Source organism: Chamaea fasciata, unplaced genomic scaffold (assembly GCF_029207755.1).
Source record: "Chamaea fasciata isolate MVZ Bird 193981 ecotype frontalis unplaced genomic scaffold, bChaFas1.0.hap1 SCAF_30, whole genome shotgun sequence".
NCBI lineage: Eukaryota > Metazoa > Chordata > Aves > Passeriformes > Sylviidae > Chamaea > Chamaea fasciata.
In genome coordinates, this window is record NW_027094115.1 from 2,236,178 (window position 1) to 2,257,379 (window position 21,202).

Sequence of the window (21,202 nt, forward strand, 5' to 3'; positions counted from 1 at the left end):
ACGGCCCAAGGCTGCACATGGAAATGCTCCAAGCCCCCTGGAAGTTTTTCACCACAGAGCATGTGAAGTGCTGAGGCTCTGGGGGGGTCAGCCTGCTCAGCCCCAGCCAAGGGACATGTGGAAACCAGGGTGACCTCGGGACACTGCTGGGGCTCCCGGGGCCGTGCCTGCGCCATGGGCCACTGGAGTCACGGGGCAGAGGAGTCCCCGCGTCTGCCGCCGCCTTCCTCCAAGGCAAATATTGACGGGGACAGTGCCGGGCGCGGGGAGCCCGCGGCTGCCGCTGCCGGCCCGGCGCGGGGCTTTGATGGATGTAAACCAAGCCGGGGGCGCGGGGGCCGGGGCTCCGCGCCGTTCATTCCGAGCCCCGGGAGTCTTTCATCTGCGGCCCGCTGGCTCCACTCCAGTGGCCGGCGGTCCCCATCTGCCGGCTGACCTCTGCCGAGGGCCTGGGTGGTCTGCGCCCCGCGGCCCCCGCAGGTGTCCGGTGTCACCGGCGCCTCGGGCTCCAGGTGGGCGCCTCGGGAGGTGCCCGTGGGCAGTGCCCTCCGCTCCGGCCTCGGGGAGGCTCACACACGTGGGGAACCTTTGGACACAAGGAGGAAAGTCGGTTGGAAGCTCCGTGGGTGGGAGAAGCAGCTGCAGAGGAAGGAGCAGAAGCTCTGGCAGATCCCCCCTCCTCTCCAAAGCCTTTCCACAGCCCAGCTCGGGCTGTCCCAGCACAGCGCCCGGTGTCTCAGCACAGCACCCGACGGCCACCTGGATCCTCAGCCCAGCGGGAGGAGAGAGGTGTCCTGCGGCAAAGCTCATCCCCGGGGCCCCCGAGAGGCCCCGCTCCGGCACAGGGAGCCCCGCGGAGCCCCGCGGAGCCCGGGCACCGAGCAGAGCCCAGCAGAGCCCCGCAGGCTCCAGCAGCGCCCCGCACCTGAGCCAGGTGAGCGCACGGCGACCCCGCGGCCCGGCCCAGCAGCGCCACCCAGCGGCTGCTGCGGGGACAGCTGGCGACGGGCGACATCCCGCCCGGCGACCCCAGCCCCACCAAAACCCGCTCCGCTCTCTCCACCCCGCCTCAAAACCGCCCTCCTCCCTCCGCCCCAGCTCCAACAGCGGGCCCAGGCTGGGGAAACGGCTCCAAGGGCGGCTCAGGGCATTTATTCACCACGCTGGAACATAAAAATAACATCTTTAATAGCTTTGGAGTTGGCACAGATGGCATTAAAACTCACCACTGTTTATTACTAGACTATGAACCACACATGGTGCAGCACGGGGAGATTGGCTCTGACCCCACGGTGCTTCTAAACCACGGAGCTACAACAGGTCGGTGTTGGAGTTGACTCTTCTCATTTACATTCAGCTTTTAGAGTGAAACCAACAGCGAGATTTAACCACGCGCACAGAGCAAAGCCTGGGGAGGATGTTCCTGCTGGCAGCCGAGCTCTCCTCCTCTCAGCAGACACAAAAGCCCAAAATTCAGCTGGAACACAGGTTGTGAGGCTGGCCAAACAACACAGGACAACGCAGGAGCTTCTGCTCACACCTGAGGGAAAGTTACTGCAGCGACAGTCCCATTTCCCTCTTCCAAGAGCAGGAAAGGATGTTAAGACAGAGCCTAGAAGCTTTCAGTGGCCAAATGATTTTTTTTCAGCAACCCAGAATGCAGTGGGACAATACTACTTCGTTTTCTTCAGCATTTTCCCAAGGAAAGCCCCCTGCTGCCCTGAGCCAAGCCCTGTTACCCTCACACAGGTGTAAAGGGGATGGCACAGGCACCAAACCTTGAGGGACTCACCTTGGAAAGCAGCAGCAAGCTGGTGGCAGAGCAGAGGCCTGGCAGAAAACCCCCATTCTGACCAAAAAACAGCAGCAAAACTACCAGGCAGGGTGAAAATAATTCCTAACAACAGAGGAGGGGAAAGGAAGGGAAAGGGGGAAAGCATTCCAGCCACGGCGCCATGGGAAAAGTTAATGTCAGCCTGAAAAGGACAAAATTGAGCCGAAAAGACACTCCCACACTCGTGATGTGCAGCCAAAGCGTCACAGCATGAACTCACAGTGGCAGCTGAGCTCCTCACAGTCCCCTGTGCCTGTCACTCACCCTCTGCCATGGCCGTGGCCTCCCCCGTGTCACAGCACGGCCCCATCCCAGCTCCAACCTTCCCACGTGCAAAACTTGTGTTTGGGGAAACATTTACAGGTTTCTGGCAAGATCATAACGTGTTGAATGAAGTACTTAGTCCTCAGTGAAAACAGCCACGAGCACGGCTGCAGTGACACCCGCCCTGCCCAGCAGCAACTCCAGCCTGACAAACACTTGTTTGTCCAACCCAGTCACCCCAAAGTCTCTGTCCTTGACGGCCCCGAGGAACCAAGACACCACAGCCACTTCCAACCCTCAACCTGCTTGTCACTTGTTGGTTATAAAGATTTCCAGTTTCTAGGGGTACTCTATAATCACAATGGTTGTGAGGCATTGCTGGCCTCTGTTCCGAGGAATTCCCTCTCCACCATCGGGATCGGGGGCCCACACGGAGGGAGGCAAAATGCATAGTGAGGTCTCCCACAGCGAGGTCTCTCCTCTGCTGAGGCCACTTGTTTTCCCTTAGTGCCCCTGCACTGCCACGGCCTCTGCCTGGCCTTTACTGCCAGCGGGGGCCTTGTCCCCGAGGGCTTTGCTGGAATAATCCCGCTCGCCAAAAATGGTGCTCCCGATCCTGACGTTGGTAGAGCCAACCTCGATCTGGAAGGGACAGAGAGGGGCAGGTCAGGGCAGGGCTGCCACCACCCCACAGCCCAGCCCTGCCTCTCACAGGACGGCTCCCCTGGGGCTCAGCACCCACAGCTACACCCGGGGGCTGCTTTGATCCCAGCGATCTGCCCCAAGGCCAGGAGAGCTGCACTGGGATCTTCATCCAAGGCGAAGCCTTAGAGGCCTCTTTGGGGGGCACCTGGGCTGGAATTTGGGGTGCAGGCAGGTTTGCTCCCCGAGGGAAGGGGCAGGAACACACTTACTGCGTGCTGGAAGTCCGTGGACATGCCCATGCTCAGCTCCACCTTGTCCAGGGGCAGGTTCAGCTTCTCACACACCTCCTGCCGCAGGGACAGCAGCACCTGCAGGGCACAGGGCACAGCAGAGGGTCACACACCTGGGCTGCCACGCCAGCTCCCTGCCAGGCTGCCGCTGATCCTGATTCCTGCCTGGCCCCGAGGCCTCCTTCACACAGGACGTGCAATTCCCACACTTCCCACAGAAGCACCAAACAGCGACTGGAGACTTCCCAGATTTATTGACAACACACAGGAGGCTGAAACCTCACCTGGGCCAGGGGCTCCAGGACAGCAACTGCTGCCCTGCCAAAATCTGGCTGCAGCTTCAGGGGATGGGTGGGAGCAACACCCTGCAGAGAGAAGCCTCACACCTGCACTCCGCAGGTCCTGAGGGCTCTGCACCACCCTGCACAAGGTGCTCCGACACCCCGACAGCCTGACTGGTTTGACTGGGACAGACAAACTGCAACAGGAGACCAGCCCACAGGGACACTTTTCTCTGAGGAAATCTCACCTGGAAGTCAGGATTTGGGCCCTTGCTGAGGTCGTGCCCCACGCTGCCAATGGTCATCAGCCCCACGAACTCCAGGCTGGGGCACTTGGTGATGACGTGCTCCACGGCAGCCGTGGTGTCCCCGGGCGGGAGGCCGTGCTTGCCTGGAGAGAACAGGGACATCCTGCCCAGCTCTGCCACACAAACGCCTTCAGAGCACAAACCAGCCCAGCCCGCTCAAGCTCCCTGCCAAGGCAGCAGCACCAACGTGCACAAGTCACAGAGAGCCACTCACTGTCCTCCCCGCTGGTGTTAACTTGCACCATGACCTTCAGCTTCTGGGACGACCCCTTCTTCTGCCACGAGCTGTTGACTCTGTCTGCCAGTTTCACAGAATCCACCGTTTCCAGCATGAACAGGTTTGGGACAGCTGGGGAGAAAACACAGGCTGAGGGAATTCTGCTGCCGTGGGATTGTTTGTACGTGCAACAGGCATTTGTGAGTTCGTGGTTATTGTTTCAGAGAATAATGAAAGATCCTGAGCTGGAAGGGATCCCCAGGGGAGATTGAGTCCAACTCCTGCCCCTGCACAGACACCCCAACAACCCCACCCTGCATCCCTGGGAGCAGTGTCCAAACCCTCCTGGAGCTCTGTGCCCATTCCCTGGGGAGCCTGGCAGTGCCCAGCACCCTCTGGGGGAAGAACCTTCCCTGATCTGCAGCCTGAGCCTCCCTGACACACCTGACCACTGGAGATCACAGAAAACCAGCCAGCACTCACCGATCAGCTTGTTGACATTGCCCTTCTGCAGGTGGCCAATGAAATGCCACTTGATGTCTGGACAAGACGACAGAATCTGAAAGCAGAGGGAGCCCTCAGGTCTGAACAACAATTCCCTGCTCCCCCACGCAGCACTTCAGTCTCAGTTTGCCCACAACCGAATACCAGACAGCCAATTTCTTTGTTTGCTGACCCTGAAAGACTCAGCCTGTGGTTGTGCTGAGGTTGAGCCTGGAGAGGGATGGGTTTGTGGCTGCAGGGAATGCTGTCCATGGGAACAGCAAAGGCAAAGCTCTTTTGCAACAGCCATAAAATGTTATTTTCCCCAAAGTGAGCATGAACATTTTTTTTTCCCCAACAAGGACTGTGCTTCTCCTGAAGAGAGCACAAAAGGCAGAACACTGTGCAGACAAATCGTGACTAAGGCAGATGTAGTCCCAGACTCCTCGGGAGCCAGCAAGGCAGGAGGGGGCAGAGGCAGTGAGCCAAGAATAACCCACCCCTTATCTGCAAAGATAAGGATCCAACCAAATCCCTAACAAAGCCCAGGACTTTGACTGAACAGCTCCTAGGGCACAGCTACACATGGTAAGAAAACAGGAGGGGAACTTGTGCTTACTCTGGAGTCTGATGCCTTTTCCAGCAGCTCCTGAACCTGGAGAATGAAGGAGAATTCCGTTAAACCCACAGCAGGCATAGGGTTGGTGTCCCTGGGACGTGTGTTCTTGGGGCCAACCCGAGCCTCAGGAACACGAGGCCAGGGAATGATGCTGTCACCCACAGAGCCACCCAAACTGGGCTGGCCCAAGCCCTCAAGAGGAATTTCTTCACAGAAAGGGTTGTAAAACATGGGAAGGGGCTGCCCAGGGAGGTGTTGGAGCCCCCTCCCCTGGAGGTGTCCGTGGAAGGACTCAGGATGTGGCACTCAGTGCTGGGTGACAAGGTGGGCACTGGGCACAGCTTGATGACCTTGCAGGGCTTTTCCACCGGGAATGATCCTGGGGTTCTGTGCCCTCCACGGGCCCCTTCCAGCCCTGCTGCCCTTTCCAGCCCCTGGGGGCCCGACTCACGTAGTTCTCGCCGAAGCTGCGCTGCCCGTGGCTATAAGCCTCCATCACCATCTCCGCCGGCTTGGTCTTGCTGACGGCCACGAGCCGCGGGAGCACGGCCGGGAGTCCCTGCGGGGTGAGCACGGGGGTGAGCACGGGGAGCCCCAGCTCCGGGCAGCCCCGGGCCTGGCCCCGCGGCGGGAGCGCCGGGCCGAGCAGGAGCGGGACTGTCGCGATAGCGGGTCCTGGCTCCTCTGCCACGGGGCTCAGAGACCCAGACCCGCGGTGCGCTCCTCCCTGGGGCACTGCGGGCCTGTCCCCGCGGCCACCGCTCACCCGTCCCGGTGGCACTGCGGGCCTGTCCCCGCGGCCACCGCTCACCCGTCCCGGTGGCACTGCGGGCCTGTCCCCGCGGCCACCGCTCACCCGTCCCGGTGGCACTGCGGGCCTGTCCCCGCGGTCACCGCTCACCCGTCCCGGTGGCACTGCGGGCCTGTCCCCGCGGTCACCGCTCACCCGTCCCGGTGGCACTGCGGGCCTGTCCCCGCGGTCACCGCTCACCCGTCCCCATGGTGACGGAGGCCTGACGCCGCGGCAGCGACCCCACCCCGCGGGTCCCGCCGGGTCGCCCCCCCGTGCCCCCCGTGTCCCCCTCACCTGCGGCCGCCGCGCCGCCGCCTGCTGCACCTGCTCGGTGACGGCGCGGAGCGCCGGGCCCAGCCCGTCCCCGGCGGCCATGCCCGCTCTCCACATCCCCGCCCGCCGCCGCCACTTCCGCCACACACCCGCTCCCCGCCCCTGTTCCCCGCCAATCGCATCGCTCCGGCCCGCGGCGCCGGCCAATGGGAGCGGCGGGGCGGGGAGCGGCGGCGCCATGCCGGGAAGGTCGCGGGCGCCATGGCGGCCCCGAGGAACGGCGGCGCCCGGCCGGGGCTCCCCGCTCGTCCCCTTCCCTGGGTTCGGTGACAAATCCAGATCATTCCGTGCCCGGAGTAACAGGAGCCCACCCGACTGCTCCAGTCCCGACCACCCCCCAAACTCAGGTTGTCGTTCCTGCATGAGGAGCCGTCTCCCAGGGGTGTGAATTTCAACTATTGCGGGGAAAAAAGGAGCCGTAACAAGAAGGGAGGGAGCAGTGCCTGTCCCGCGGGCCCGGTGCGAGCTGCGGGGTGTCGGGGAGCGCTGGGGCCCGAGAGCAGCTGCAGGGGCCGGGCAATGCTCGGCTTGATCCGGGGCGGAATGGGAAACCGCCGCCTGGAACCCATGAACTCAAAGATTCGTGTTCATGTGCAGAACCTCACTGTCCCTCTGCAGAGTCAGTGTTTACACAGCTGGCTAAAAAGACCCGGAAGGTTCCTGCCCTTTGTCTGGTGAAACATGACAAGGGTTTTCTGCAAACTTTACCAAATCCGAGGTGTTTGCTGCTCCAGTCTGGTTCCCGTGTTTTTCTCTCATTCCACAGCAAAGCAGGGGCTGAGACACGGGATTCCTCGGACATGGACACCTCTGATCCTTCTTCCACTTTCCTCCTCCTCCTCACTGGAGAGGGAGAACCAGCCCCGACCCCAGCACCCCACAGCTCCCCACTCCCACCCAGCACCTCCAGTTCCCCCTGGAAAATCCGCCCCTGCAAATACATCTACACGGGATATTAAAGTTCATCCACAGACCCTGCCATTAAAATTGGAAGATTCTAAAATTGAAGGCCATTTTATTGTCATAGCAAATACCAAAATAAAAAGGCTTTGAATTCAGTACATAAGAAGGTCAAAGACTGCACTGACAGAGCATTTCCACGCTCCCAGGTATCAGCAGTGCCACAAACCTCTGTTCCCTTTGCTACAGAGTGGGTTTAAAGTTCAGATCTTCATCTCAGGATTAGAAAACAGGACAACTTGTCTGTTAGAGACAGAGGGAATAAAGGTTTACACAGAGAGATGGATCCACTCTGGAAAATTCAGGACATTTTAGAGTGAAGAAACCTGAATGAAGACACAACAACGGATATTGGCTTGTGAAGACTGATACACCCTCAACTTGGCTTTTGCTTTTTCACTCTTAGTACAATTTAACTAAATCACACGAATACTTTAGCAGTCAGGGTTTTAATTAAAAAAAAAATCATTAAGAGCTTTTTATCCCAAGCTATTGTCTTGCTGTGAAATCACACATAAAAAAAGAAGCCTTTAAAATACCACTTTGGCTTAGTTGGGTCTTTTCATTAGTGAAAAATACTCGTGTAAAAGGAGGTGTTAGTTGCTGATGGAAACCTTGAGCACGAACGTAGAACAATCTCAAATGAGCTCATCCTCATGGCTAAACTTCTGCTACTCCCTGCTACAATCTGCCTGCACAGACCTGGTTATGAGTCAGGAATATCACAGCCTCCCTGGGGATGTTGGGTCTGATGTAGGTCTGGAGATGGGACTTCCCTTAGCTCCCACTTCTCAAGAAATACAGCGATGGGACTTTTCTCCAGCAGGAACTGATGCTTAATTTCTACTTTGCATTTTCAAGCATCAACAGGGAAAACGGCTGTAAAAACCCTGGAGCCAGCAGCTGAGATTCATCTGAGCTCTCTCAGAGTAACAAAGATTGATGGTTGAAACACTGAAGGGTGAGGCCAGGGGAACTGGGGAGCAACAATTTGGGACAGGAGCCTGTGAAAGCAGCAGGCTGGTCTGTGACAACGAGCACTGGCATCATCTCAGCAGACGATACTGCCCTCAATTATATCAGCAATTAATCACCAGCCTTGGCTGCCAAATGCAGATGGATTAGGCTGGGAAAGAAGAAATGTTCTCTCTAGGCCTGAACTTGTATCCTCAGATTTTGCATGTGTGGAAAACAAAGCCCTGATCCCTCCTTGGGTCTGGGATGTGAGGAACTGACCAGCTCCCTGCAGGGGCTGGTACACTGTTCTGACAGAAAAAGGGGAATCCATCTTTGAGTGGTTCAGGAAGAGCTGCTTTTCCCTGTGACCCTTCAGGATCATGGTTTGTCCCTGGCCAGGAAATCTTCCTTCCACGAGATCCCTTCAGCCCCAGTCCCACAGGAGCTCAGTTCTGCTCCCTTCAGCTGCCCTGAAGGTCCTTCTTCAGCCAGACACTGTGAACACTGAGATCCAGCTGCTCCCACAGAGCGGACAACAAGCTGAAAAACTGTCTGGTCCCTCCAGCGGCTGCTCCCCAGCAAGGCCTTTTGTAAAGTCAGGGTCCCTGAGACAAAAATCCTTCCCTCCCTGGTTCTTCTACGACCATTTCCATCGTTCCACTGAAAATCCCTCCCAGCTCTGCTCTCCAGGACGCTGCCCACGCCCTCCCCCAGGAGCTGAACTGCTGGGAAAACTCTCCTGTGCCCCACAGAGACGCGACACACGGAAAACAAAGCAGAGTTAGGACATAGAAAATGAAGAGTCCGGGTCACTCCCCGCGTGACGTGGTCTAAGGCTTTGATCCCCCCGTGGGTGGGAACCTGTAGGATTCCAGCTGAGCCTCCGCCCCTCCTGGGGTCACCTCCTGTGGGCTCAGCAGCCCCCTGCCACTGCCCCCAGCCTCCAGCAGCCACTTGTAGTGTACCAAATCTAGCACCTTACTTTCAGAGGGGATTGAAATAAAGTACTTGGAATTTTCAGTAAGAAAAAAACCCAGATCAAGTTGTAGCAGCAATTCCCCTCCCTCTAGAACTTCAACATTTCTTGACCTGCAACTGCTATGAACCACCTCAATCCCAAATTAGGTTCCCACCCAGCTGATAGCCCTGACAGCCTCTCCCAAATTCTGGTCTGGGTGACCAAGAGCTGGGGAGGTGCAGCTACAGAACACAGCTGGAGCTTAGAAACTACCAGAAAACCCACCCCACAAATACCAAAGTCCTTGTGTCTAACTGTCATACAAAAGATTGAAAGGATTAAATCTGATTCATCTCTTTCAGCACAGGAAAAAGGGGGAAACAAAAAGGAATTTCCCAGTTCGTGATTTTTTGGATAGAAAATGAATAGAAATCTTTCTTTTCAGTTGATGTTATGAAGCAGCTTTGTGTCCTCGCTGGCTCCTGCCCCATCCTCCTCCTGGATTCCTTCTGCCAGTCCCTCTGCAGATTTGCTCTGGCTCCCTGCAGAGTCCATGAACATGTTGGGAATATCTTTGCCAAAGTAGATCTTGCTGTTGGCGGCGATGGCCTTGTACTTCATCAGCTGCAAGTACTCGGGAGTTAACTTGAGCTGCACGGAGAGAAAACGGGTCACAACGGCTCGGGTGTGGGGAAAGGCAATTCCTGCCGTGGGCACACCAGGCACACGCTCTCCACAAGCCCAGCAGCATGGGCAGCCCTCCACAGGGAAAACACAGAGTGCCCAGGGCCAGGCTCTCCCTCAGCAGGGCTGGGGGCAGCTCTAAATCCCCACATGGCAGAGTGAGAAGTGATGGGAGCAGCTGGGGAAACGCTCCATCAGACGCGGTGGCGATGCTCAAGGGCGCATCACTCACTGCAGCCCTTGCAAGGAGAGCTGCTGAGGAGGGAAATATCCCTGGCTCTTTTCCAGGGAGCAGATCCACGACTGTGGTGAGAGGAGCTCATTCCCCCAGGATAACGACACTGTAACACAGAGGACTGAACAGCTGGCACGAAAGCCGTGCACAAACAGCCCAGCCCTCTGCCCCTTCTCACTGAGCACCACAGAACTGGGACTCCCTGCTGGGGTGTCCTGGCACCTTGCTGTAGGCAGGAGCACACCTGACAATTCCAGCCATGCCATTTGTCTGTTTCCAGGATGGATTTTTTGTTGGTTTTGCTCCTGCAGTACCGAGGCTCTGCCAGCGTGTCTGAGATCAGCTCCATTTGTTCTTTCCCTGCCCTGTGGTTTGCTCTGCCCCTGCCTGTCACCCTGGAGCTGCTCTGACTGCCTGCCAGCTTGAGACTGGAATGAAACCACATTGCTCACCACAACAGCGTGAAAGGGCAGCTCTGGAAGCGACATTCCAGAGAGAGCCACGGCCCCCTGAGCACCTGGCAGAGCAGAGATTTCACATCCCCTGACACTCGTCCGTCCAGAGAACAAAATGAACTTGCATATAAGGATCTAATTGTTGACTAATTGCTTCAGATGAAAGCTCTGCTGAGAGGAGACGGCCTTGTTCTGCTGTTTGACTTAAGCAATGATCACTGCCTGCTCCTGTGCTGAGTATTTCCCCACAGCCTGGTGCCAGGGCCCTGCTCTGGGGCAGCACGAAGGGAAGCACAGTACCTTGTTGGCCTCGGCCACTTTCATTGCAGTGTAACACTCGGCATCAGCCCTGGCCTTCTCTCGTGCCAGAAACGCAGCATCTGGAAGCAAACACACGCCCTGAGTCACATTTTTACTCCCAGCCACGTTAGCACCGTTTGCAGCTGGTAACTGCTCTGAAAGTGGCCGCTGCCACATCTAAACTTCACAGGATACAGCCAAGGGAAGGGGGGACAGAACGGGAACCCCAGAAATGGGAGCTCAATTTACAGCTGAAATGGCTGCAGGACGAGAGCATCAGTAAGTAAATCGCATCTGCAACTGCAGAGCTCAAAGAACTTGACAAACAGCAGGGTTTGATTATCCCCATCACGTGGGCCGAGCTCAGCCTTTCTTCTGGAGCCAGGACTGACTCTGGTGCTGAAACAGAGGGGCTGCTCTCCTGCAGACGTGGGATTTACCCACAGCCCCTGCCCAGGCTCCAGAACAGCCTGAGCAGCCCAGCAGATGAGGTCTGTGCCTGCAGACGTGATTCCCAGCTGGGGTTTGGAAAGCACAGATGAAGGTTCTGGCATGCAGAGCAGGGGATTTTAACCTTTACAGGCCCTGCCCCTCGCACACATGCTGGAGAGCTTTTCTCTGCTGCATCCACAATTGCTCCAAGGCTCTGGTTCTGTGGATGCTCAAACTCCCGACTCCTGGCAGAGACACTTCAGGAAAGGAACTCTTCTCCTTTCTGTACTGCACTCCTTTTCCCCCTCAGCCTCTGCATCCACCCAGGGGTAATGACGGGTATCAGGCACCACGTTAAGGATAAAATGAGTGGAATCCTGCCCATCTCCTGCCATTCCTCCTAAGGCTTGGAGTCACACCATTGCAGCATGAATCTGGGGCTGACAGCTGCAGAGCTGGATAAACCATTTGTTTACTTCCCCCAGCAGGGAGCCCTGTGAGCTGCCGCACCTAAAGATCCTGTAAACAGCTGGATGGTCTGGCCCACAGCTTCCTGTCCTGGCTAAAAGGACAGGCTGGGCCCAGTCAGAGACACCAGGAGAAAAGGAGGAGGCAGGAATCCTCTGCCAGCACAGAGCCAGGCTGAGGGCTGACACCTGCTGACACAGTTATAAGAAATAAACCCCATTGTATTTCTGCAAAGAACTTCTTAATGAGAAGCTGCTGGTCTGTAAAACTCTTAATTGGCTCCTCAGTGGCTTCTGCAAAGCTTGTCAGGGCCCCTAATGAATGTAAGGGGGAAAAAAGGCCTTGCCACTCCCCCGCTGGAACTGCAGAGCCCTCTCCACACCCTGGAGTTTCTTTGACAAAGCATTGTATCAGATGGGTGAGGGAACAACTGAAGTTCAAACTCCTACAAAGATCACCTTGAGAAAGGGAGTTTCAAGGAGCACAGCCTGCAAAGAAATTCCTGCTCCTGCCTCTGGTCAAGAACTTCACCCCAGTGAAAGTCAGCCTGGACTGAAGAACAGCCAACACACACTTCAAGAACTCCTTGGGGAACTGCTTCAGGGTTTACTTGCTGGAGAGCTCACCCTCCACTCACCTTCAATCTCTGAAATTCGCTTCTCTGTTTCCTTTTCCATCACCTTCTGTCCATAAGTTATTTCAGCAACTTGTGCAATCTTTTCTGCCTCTGAAATGAACACAAGAGCACGCCCACACTGTCATCACACGTCTGCCTAACGCCAGGGGCAGCCTCACCCTGGAAAATCCTCACTCATCAGCCACTTCAGGTGGAAATGAACGGTGGGAAGGATTTCCAGCCCACAGAAAACAAAGCTGGATCCCACCTGAAAAACTCCAGAGCTTCTCTGGGAAAGTTTCAGATCAGAGATGGTCCCAGAGGGAACCAGGTGCATCCCTCCCTCTTCCTCCCTGGGGTGTCTTTGCTGCCTGTCCCCTGTTCCCTCCCCCAGTCCAGGCACACAGACCGATCAGGGCTTTCTTCCTCTCCGTCTCTGCCTCCTTCTCCACCACCTTCTGCTTCTGTGCTGCAATCAGCAGCTTCGTCTTCTCACTCTCCCTGGGGAGCAGGAAAAACCAGTTAAAGCCAGGAGCTCCCTGGTGTGGGACTCACCCCACATCCCCAGGATGAGCTGCTGGCTCTTCCCCCCTTCCAGCACGTGTCCAGGGCAGGTGGGATCAGCAGTGTACCTGCACAGAGCTTTCTGCCTAAATCATTCTGTCCTCCCCTCCAGTGCAGGAGGATGTTCCAGTGAGTCCCTGAGACACAGTCCCTGCAGGCTGCCCTGGTGCCTTTTCTATCTTACTGGTTTTTACTCACATTCATGGGTTTTTAAAGCGTGAACATAAATAAAAACTCTGCTCCTGCTCCCAGTGAGAGAAGTGAGTCTCTCTCAACACGTCCTGCTGTATTTATGGCGACAACACAGGCTGATCTGGGGCCTCCTGCCATGACCACGCCACACAGGATCTACCACGAGTTAAAAGGTGACAGGCAGCGCTGAGGAAGCAGAGTGGATGACAGGGATCCTATCCCGGCTGCCCAAAGTGCTGGCAGTGTGCTCAGGGCGTGTCTGGGTGGCCAAGAGCAGGAGCAGGCAGCTCCAGGGCACTGCACAGGGATCAGCACGTCAAGTGCTGCCAAAGGAAGTTATTTCAAAGCTTTGCAAGTCTTCAGCTTGTTGAATCAACAGTTTCTCTATCCCAGACAAACAAGAGGATTAGTGGTGAAATCCATTCCCCTGCCACTCAGCCACAGCTCCCTCTGAACACAGGGCCAGTGCCCAGGGCAAAGGGTTTGCCCCAGGACAAACCATTCCTGTGCTCCGGGGCTCCAGGGGAGGGCCCTGCCAGCCCAGCCAGGGCTCAGTGCTGCTCCCCAGCCCCTTCCCGAGGGGCAGCACGAGCCTGGGGGCACCCCAATCCCCCATCCCGAGTTAATCTGCCCTTGTGGGTCCTTCTGGGAACACCCAGGCACTTACATGAGCTCGTAATTCCTCCGGATGGTCTCAGGGATGTTTGGCTTTGTGACTCGAACCGCCTGGAGAGGGACAGACACAGGAGAACATGGGCCAGCAGCCAGGTGGCCCCTGGGGCTGCACGGGACTGGGGGTGGCACTCGGGGGTCCTCTGCCACCAGAGCTGCACAAACCAGGCCCCAAACCCACAGAGAAACAGCACTGAAAGGTGTCCTGACATCCAGGAGATTGTAACCTGGGCAGAGCAGCAGCCAGATAACTCCAGGAGAAACTCAACACATCAGAACTGTCAGGGGGCAGGAAGGGGCCTGTTCCCACTCCTCAGGTTAAATGAAATCTGTGCTGTAAAGCACTTTCCTGAACAAGTCTCAGTTTCTGGTTTCCTTTTAGCCCTTTCCCCTCTTCACAACCTGCCCCTTCAATATGTCAGTCAAACCCTGATTACCTGTATAATTAATCCAGGGGCCATGGTGGTTAGGTCTTGCTGCAAGGCCAGTTTAAGGTTTTCATCAATTTGATCTGATTGGGGAAAAAAAGAAAAGGGAATGAGAGATCCCCCGGGGCGGTTTGCTGTCAGCACCCAGAGCGAGCTGGGGTGGCTCACGTTTCTCATTCCTGGAAAGCACAAATGGGAGTTGGACGCACAAGTGCTGGGCTGCCCCGAGGCTGTTCCCACCTCTCCCAGCCACAGCCAGCACCAGCCCCTGGGACACGCCACAGGAACGGGGCAGGCATGAAAGGAAACCCTGCAGCCGCCCATTACCCGCGGTCTGGAACCTTCCTGAGCCACACGCAGCACCTTCACAGCACGGAGTCTGTGCTCTAGGCCCCCTCCCCACTCAACTTCCCAACCAGGTCCTGAAGTGACGAGGTAAATGCTGACTGATTGTGACCTGCCCCCGTGCCAGCAGAACACAGCAAAGGGAAAGGCAGGAATGGGAAATGGCAGCCTCAGCGACTTTAACAGGCTGCAAAAATCATCAGTGATGTCCCCTTGGCTCAAGGAGCCCCAGAACTCCAGAGGAGCTGAGGATTTCAAAAGGAAACACAGCCTAAAACCCTCTGATGAAAGCCCCGAGGAGGGCAGTGCTTCCAGCTGGGGCCTGCTGGGAAGTGCAGAGGGAAACTCAAACTGAAACGGCTTCAAGAGGGATCACATCTCACTCCTGGGCTGTTTGCTTTGGTCCCAGTTTCCTCTCTGGAGCTCAGGCTCCTAGTGAAGCTCAGCCAGGAGTTTGGGAAGCAGCTGTTATCAGTTCCCTGCACCTGCTGGCAGATGTGGGGGCAGAGGGTGACGTGAGGCCGCTCAGAGGGGCTGTGCCCCACTGCAGAGCCCGAGCCAGGCCCAGCCCGCGGCTTCCAGGAGTTTGGACAAGCTCCTCCTGTGCACAGTGGTGCTTTCAGCCCGTCTCCAGCAGCCCTCAGCAGCAGCTGCCAACATCTGGAGCCTCCATGGGCCAGGAAGCCTCCAGCTGCCAGCAGGAGCTGGGAACCGGGGGATCCCAGCCCCGTGTGGGAAGGGGTAGCCAGGCTCCTTGGAAAGGCCAGGCTGGGGAGAACAGGAGTCTGCAAACAGCCCCTGCTCTCCCAGGCACAAAGCCTGCCCTGAGGGCCCCCACACCACCCCCAGCGCTGCCGAGTGCTGACAGGCTGCCAGGATTTCCTGCCAGCCCAGAGCCAGAAACAAAACACAGCCCTGGCAGCCACGGGGCCAATTCCACCGAGAAACCACGGCTTCCCCTCAGCCCTCCTGCCCTGTGTGCCCCAGGCCCCCGCTGGGAAGGTGAGCTGGCCCCAGCCAGCACTCCTGCTGTGTGGGCACTGCAGCCCCAGCCCAGAGCCCAGCACACCTCTGGCCAGCCAGGGCTTGCTCAGACTTCCTGCACCAGCAGAGAGCCCCAGCCTGGCTCTTCCCTCTGGATTACAGGATCCTGTGACCAATTCAATCCACCACAGCTGCTGCACACACAGAGAATGCCACAGAATTCCTGCTCCCTTCCCCAACGGGAGGCTGCTGGCAGGGCCGGGGTTGGGGGCTCATCGTTACAACACACTGCAGCATTCAGCTCCAAAACATAACAGGGATGAACAATGGCAGCTGGTTAAAAACCCGACCCCGAGCAGAGCCAACGTGGGATTAATGGATAAAAGGCACCAGTTGGGGGTTCTGCATCGACAGCCCACGGGGAGAACCCAGCCCCAGCTCACCAAAGAGCTCGATGTACACCTCCTGCAGCGTGTGCACGCTGCAGAACTGGTTCAGCTCGTGGTGGATCTTGTTGAAGATGAGAGCCTTGTCGTAGTCGGCCGTGTAGTTCTTGACGATGTCGTACACTGGGAGAGGAGAGAGCACGGGCATGGAGAAGGGAGGGGAGGCTGAGAACTCTCTGGGACAACCCTGGAGCTCAGCCCCAGGGAAATGAGGGACCCCCCTTGCCCCCAAACCCCCTGGGGTCAGGGCAGGTTCATTTGCTGCCAGTATTTTGTGCCCCTTCCACCAGTTCCTGCCCCCTGCTCTGTGAACAGAAGGGTGTGAGGCAGCCCCAGGCTGTGTTGGGGCTGCACAAACACACACACAGAGCTCCCCGCTGGGCCAGGCACTGAAACCCACAGGATCTGGGGAAAGGCTGCCCAGGTGGATGTCCCTGGGCTGCAGAGGAGCCTGTGCTCACAGCCCTGGCTGCCCCTGCACGCTCCCAGCTCTGCTGCACAGAGCTCAGGGGGCTGGGGCAACGCAAGGGATGGAAACAAGAGACAATGAACACCCCAAATTCCCGGGAGAGCCAGGTCCCTGAGGGACTCAGAGGGGACAGCCCGAGCTCGGGGCTCTGCAGGTGCCCAGGGCACACCTGTGGGACGGGCTGGCTCCCAGCCAGGCACGGCCACAGCCGGTGCCCGTCCTGTCACCCAGCGCAGCCCCCGGGCGTGGCCGGGGCGGAACCCGTGACTCACCCGCGCTCTGGATGAGGAAATTCACCACCTCGATCCTGTCGAAATAAATCATCACTCCCCCGCTGCAAGGAGAGACAACAGACAATGACGTTTGCTGCAGGCTGAGCGGCTCCGAGGGGACTCTCCCCTCCGGTGGGGCGGGTGTGCGACCCCCCCGGCCTGCTCAGCCCCCAAACCCCGCGGTCCCTGGGGAGTGGCAGTGACACAGCCCGGGGGGGGTCACTGTCCTGGACAGACCCTGCAGAGCCCCCCAGCGCCCCCAGCTCGGGGGCTGCAGGGCAGTTCCGTCTCTGGGAGCTTCCAGCCGGGCTGAAGGGCTGCGGTGGGTGAGAAGTGAGCGCCTCACCTGGTGCCACACGGGACGTTCTTCACCTCGTCCGTCTGCAGCGTGGTCTGCGGGGGATTGAAGGAAAGCGCCTTAAGAGAGAAATCCCCGGCACAAATCCCGCGGGGCTCTGACACGGCCGCGCCCGGGACCCCCCGAGGCAGGAGCCGCACCCGCCCCGCTCGGTTCCCCGTCCAGGGCTCAGGGGACCGCGCCGAGAGCCGCCGGTCCCCGGTACCGGCACGGCCAGCCCCGGCCGCGGGTGACACCCGGGCCCCCGCCCCGCCCGGGCCCGGGCCCAGCAGCACCTGCACTGACTTGTAGGACGTGATGAAGGGCAGCATGAGGTGGAAGCCGGGCCCGCTGGTGGAGGTCAGCAACGCGCCGCCGCTGCGGAGGGAACGGGAGGGAGAGAGAAGCGTGAGCGGCGGCGGCTGGCCGGGGCACGGCTCTCTCCCCGCGGCGGGCCCCGCCGGGCCCGTCTCACCGGTAGTAGACGCCGATGTGGCCCTCGTCGATCTTGTGCACGGCCGAGAGGAGCGCGGCGGCCGCGACGCCGAGGGCGAGGGCGGCGATGGCGCCGAGCTGGGCCATGCCCGGCACCGGCGGCGGCACCGGCGGCGCGCCACTTACGTCATCACCGCGCGACCGCGCCGCCGCCGCCGCCGCCGCCAGGGGGCGATGGAGGAGCGGGGATGCGGCGCCCGAGGCCGCGGGTTCGAGACCCGCGCCGGGCCGGGGGCGCGGAGCCCCCGGACCCCAAAGCCGACCCACAGAGAACGGCGCGTTCAGTGTCGGGAGGGACATCGAGACTCATCCCTGCCACGCGCTGGGACATTTCCCACTTTTCCGCATTTCCCACAGCTGGAAAGGGCCCGCAGGATCTCCCTCGTGGCTCTGTGCACACACCCCAGCACTCCCAGCGTGTCCCTGGCAGCGTTGTCCAAACGCTCCTGGAGATCTAACACCCAATATCCAGCCTAAATTCCCCCTCTTTCAATTATTTTTACCAGCCACAAAATTTTTATCTCCTCGCTGAGCTCCACTGGCCCCACACACAGACCTGGCAGGAAATGGGACGGGCCACAAAACAGAATCATCCAGCTCTGTAACCCTGGAAAGGGGCCTCGAAACCATGCGAGAGGTGTGTAAAGCATCAATAAAGGAGAATGATTTGATCTTCACTGGTGAAAGATCTCCAAGGTTATATATAACAACCCTGTCAGGAGGGTTCAGCGCCATTTAGGAATAAGGAATGAAATATCCACGATATTTGTCAATCCAAATTTTACAGCTCTTAAATAAGAGCAAAAAGGCGCCAAGAGATGAAAAACACCCTGTAGTTGGTGTTTTTTTAAAGGCGTTTGCCCAGATTTAAGACCTTGATAAAATGTATTAAATCTTTAAAGGTTTTAATGAATCTAGTATGTGTTTCATAAATCACAAGCCTCTGCTCAGCCCCTCTCAGTTTAATAAGGGTAAACTAGGAAATTGCTCTGAGCTGGAGCAAAATGCATCCATGGAATATTGAAAAGTAATAGGTTTTTAAATGTGGGGTGTTCTGGCTCGCAGGAGAGGTTTTGCTTCATAACACCGGCACTATATCACTGCCCTGAGCGGGAAACCAGCTGTGGCCACGTGTTTAACAGCATCAAGATGTGAACCAGCACAAAGGTAAATATTATTTGTAATAATCCTAAAAAAAAAATTAAAGCCAAAAAAAATCATTACTGCTGGACTTGAGGCCAGGAACATTCAGCGGTGTCTGTGCCACAGTGCTCGGGATTTTAACGGGGCTTTTTGTAGGAATAAATGGTTTATTGCACCCAGTTCTCTCCAGCTTCCTCATCCCCCTGTAAAAATATCCTGCGGGGTTTTCTGTGGAGTTCAGTGAGACAGTTTGGGGATCTCTGGGTGCTCGTGGCTCCAGACTTGTGGGCATGGAGCTGGGAGAGGACCCGGGCAGGCCCTGGGTTGGGATGAGGGTTAGAGAGCTGGGATGGTGGGACAGGGCTGGGATGGTGGCACAGGGCTGGGATGGTGGGACAGGGCTGGGATGGTGGGACAGGGCTGGGATGGTGGCACAGGGCTGGGATGGTGGGACAGGGCTGGGATGGTGGCACAGGGCTGGGATGGTGGGACAGGGCTGGGATGGTGGGACAGGGCTGGGATGGTGGCACAGGGCTGGGATGGTGGGACAGGGCTGGGATGGTGGCACAGGGCTGGGATGGTGGGACAGGGCTGGGATGGTGGGACAGGGCTGGGATGGTGGCACAGGGCTGGGATGGTGGGACAGGGCTGGGATGGTGGCACAGGGCTGGGATGGTGGGACAGGGCTGGGATGGTGGGACAGGGCTGGGATGGTGGCACAGGGCTGGGATGGTGGGACAGGGCTGGGATGGTGGGACAGGGCTGGGATGGTGGCACAGAGCTGGGATGGTGGGACAGGGCTGGGATGGTGGCAGAGGGCTGGGATGGTGGCACAGAGCTGGGATGGTGGCAGAGGGCTGGGATGGTGGGACAGGGCTGGGATGGTGGCAGAGGGCTGGGATGGTGGCACAGGGCTGGGATGGTGGCACAGGGCTGGGGTACCCATGGGCAGCTCTGGGGAGCCGTGGGCAGCCCCGGGCCGGACGTGCCCGGCTCGGTCCCTGTGGGGCTCGGGGAGGGTCCGGCGGGGCCGGCGCAAGGCGCGGTGTAAAGTCTGTCTGCTCTCATTAGCTGTCACAAGTAACAATGCCGGCCTGGCAATAAAGGCAATTCCGAGGCTGTTGGCCATTAATCACCGCCTGACAGCTGGGAATAGGGCTGGAAAAACTCTGTCCCCGCGCTCCTGCTTTGGCGTTTAAGGTTACCTGTGCAGCTGCAGCGGAGGGTGGAAAGCTCTGCTCGCCAGCCCTGCCCCAACCCCACTCCAGTCTCCTTCTCTATTCGTATCCTGTCCCCGACCCCAGCCCAAATTCTGCCTCCATCTCCATTTCCACCCCATTCCTAGCCCCATCCCATCTCCATCCCATGCCCAGGAAGGGAAATCCCTGGAAGGAGGAGCTGGGAGGCTGCAGGCTGCTGGGCCCTTTCCTGCTCTGGCAGGGAAGGGAAGAGGGTGGGAGAGGGGCTGTGAGGGGGGAACACTTCCCCAATTCCGTCCATCGGACGTTGTTTGCCGATTACGGGCCAGAGTTGTGCTGGAGTCTGTCCGGGCTCGTTCTGTGTCAGCTCTAACAATGCAGCACTTGGCAGCCCAGGCAGCTCCGTGGCGTTGGCCATTAATCATCCCCTGACAGTCTGGGGCTGGGAGAGAGCACCCGCTCACACGTGGTCGTGGTGCCCCCTCCCCACGCAGGGGGGGCTTCCTCTGCCCTGGGCCCACCCAAACCCATGAGCTGAGGGTCCTGGATCCACGTCCCCTTGGGACGGGCGCGTGGGGCTGGCGAAGAGTGGGGAGACATTCCTGCCCTGGCCGTGGGGCAGACAAGCTCCAGGGGACAGCCCTGCTGGGAGGAAGGCGTTGCAGCACGTGGCATTCCCAGCGTTTTCCTCTCCATCACCATCCCCTCGCTCCGTGAGCCCTGGGCAGGGGCTGGGGGTCTGTCCTGCGGGAGGGGGTCCCGGTGGGAGCCGCTTCCAGCACAGGAGGGGAGCTCTCCCCGAGGCTCCTCTCCGCGCCCCTCGTCGTCCCGCAGGCGCCAGCCCCGTGGCCGGGTGCCAGCGTGCCAGGTCATCCCCCAGTAAATAAAGGAGCAATGTGTTTCCAGCCCCCCGATGCTGTTTTCTAAAGGGAAATGATTAATGGTGCTTGGAAACCACAATTCATCCTGGGAAAGAAAGTAGATTTACCCGAAACATGCGTGAGAATTAGCGCTGGGATCGGCTCCTGGGGCAGAGGGGGGAAGCTAATGGCAAACAGAGCCCGTCTGTGCGCAGGGGGAGGGAGCAGCCCGCCAAAAACACGGGCTGGAGGAGCTGGGATGGAGCTGGGACAGGAGGAGGAGAGTGGCCATCAGAGCCAGGCCCCCTCCCCAGCTGGAAACCTCGGCCACTCCTTCCCTGACCCGCGGTGAGATGGTCACGGCGGCGAAGGGAATTCTCCTCCCACGTGTGTCCCAACAGCACAGCCAAGGATGGATGGTGCTGATGGGACCAACACTCATCATTCCCAAAATCCAAGAGATACCTGGGAGAAGCAGAACCCGCGAAGCTCCAGCCTGTAAATGCCAAATGCTTCAAAAAACGTCTTTAGGCTTAGATCTCACCTTGCTCCTGCTGGTGGGATCCACTGGGGCAACTGGGATGGGCTGGGCTGCATCCAGCATGGAGCCATCCAGGTGCTTCATCCCTGGAGAGCAGCAAACCTCAGAGAAGGGAAAACCACA

General features: G+C 58.3%; 2 protein-coding genes across 2 annotated transcripts; both read right to left on the minus strand.

Annotated features, from left to right (window-relative positions):
- Window positions 1-1,166: 1,166 nt before the first annotated feature.
- On the minus strand, window positions 1,167-6,126 carry PLPBP (pyridoxal phosphate binding protein). The gene is made up of 8 exons (XM_066206328.1): window positions 6,029-6,126; window positions 5,393-5,500; window positions 4,942-4,977; window positions 4,323-4,398; window positions 3,837-3,971; window positions 3,563-3,705; window positions 3,013-3,111; window positions 1,167-2,740 (listed from the first exon to the last, which is right to left on the minus strand). Exons 1-8 carry the CDS (start codon window positions 6,122-6,124, stop codon window positions 2,603-2,605), a joined length of 831 nt encoding a protein of 276 aa, XP_066062425.1. The 5' UTR covers window positions 6,125-6,126; the 3' UTR covers window positions 1,167-2,602.
- Window positions 6,127-7,062: 936 nt separating this feature from the next.
- On the minus strand, window positions 7,063-17,446 carry ERLIN2 (ER lipid raft associated 2). Its single transcript, XM_066206185.1, has 11 exons — window positions 17,317-17,446; window positions 17,138-17,219; window positions 16,851-16,897; window positions 16,505-16,566; window positions 15,761-15,886; window positions 13,998-14,071; window positions 13,556-13,614; window positions 12,542-12,633; window positions 12,154-12,243; window positions 10,617-10,696; window positions 7,063-9,593 (listed from the first exon to the last, which is right to left on the minus strand). Exons 1-11 carry the CDS (start codon window positions 17,421-17,423, stop codon window positions 9,384-9,386), a joined length of 1,029 nt encoding a protein of 342 aa, XP_066062282.1. The 5' UTR covers window positions 17,424-17,446; the 3' UTR covers window positions 7,063-9,383.
- Between the last annotated feature and the right edge of the window lie 3,756 nt (window positions 17,447-21,202).

What these genes read in the sequence shown, in the direction of transcription:
- ERLIN2 (XM_066206185.1), bottom strand. Translation starts at nt 17,423, where the DNA reads ATGGCCCAGCTCGGCGCCATCGCCGCCCTCGCCCTCGGCGTCGCGGCC. An exon ending in CGTCCTACAAGTCAGTGCAG is followed by an intron (nt 16,898 to 17,137) that starts GTGCTGCTGGGC and finishes AATCCCCCGCAG; the next exon opens with ACCACGCTGCAGACGGACGA. An exon ending in TTTCCTCATCCAGAGCGCGG is followed by an intron (nt 15,887 to 16,504) that starts GTGAGTCACGGG and finishes CTCCTCTCCCAG; the next exon opens with TGTACGACATCGTCAAGAAC.
- PLPBP (XM_066206328.1), bottom strand. Translation starts at nt 6,124, where the DNA reads ATGTGGAGAGCGGGCATGGCCGCCGGGGACGGGCTGGGCCCGGCGCTC. An exon ending in TAACACCAGCGGGGAGGACA is followed by an intron (nt 3,706 to 3,836) that starts GTGAGTGGCTCT and finishes TGTTCTCTCCAG; the next exon opens with GCAAGCACGGCCTCCCGCCC. An exon ending in GCCCAAATCCTGACTTCCAG is followed by an intron (nt 3,112 to 3,562) that starts GTGAGATTTCCT and finishes TGTGCCCTGCAG; the next exon opens with GTGCTGCTGTCCCTGCGGCA.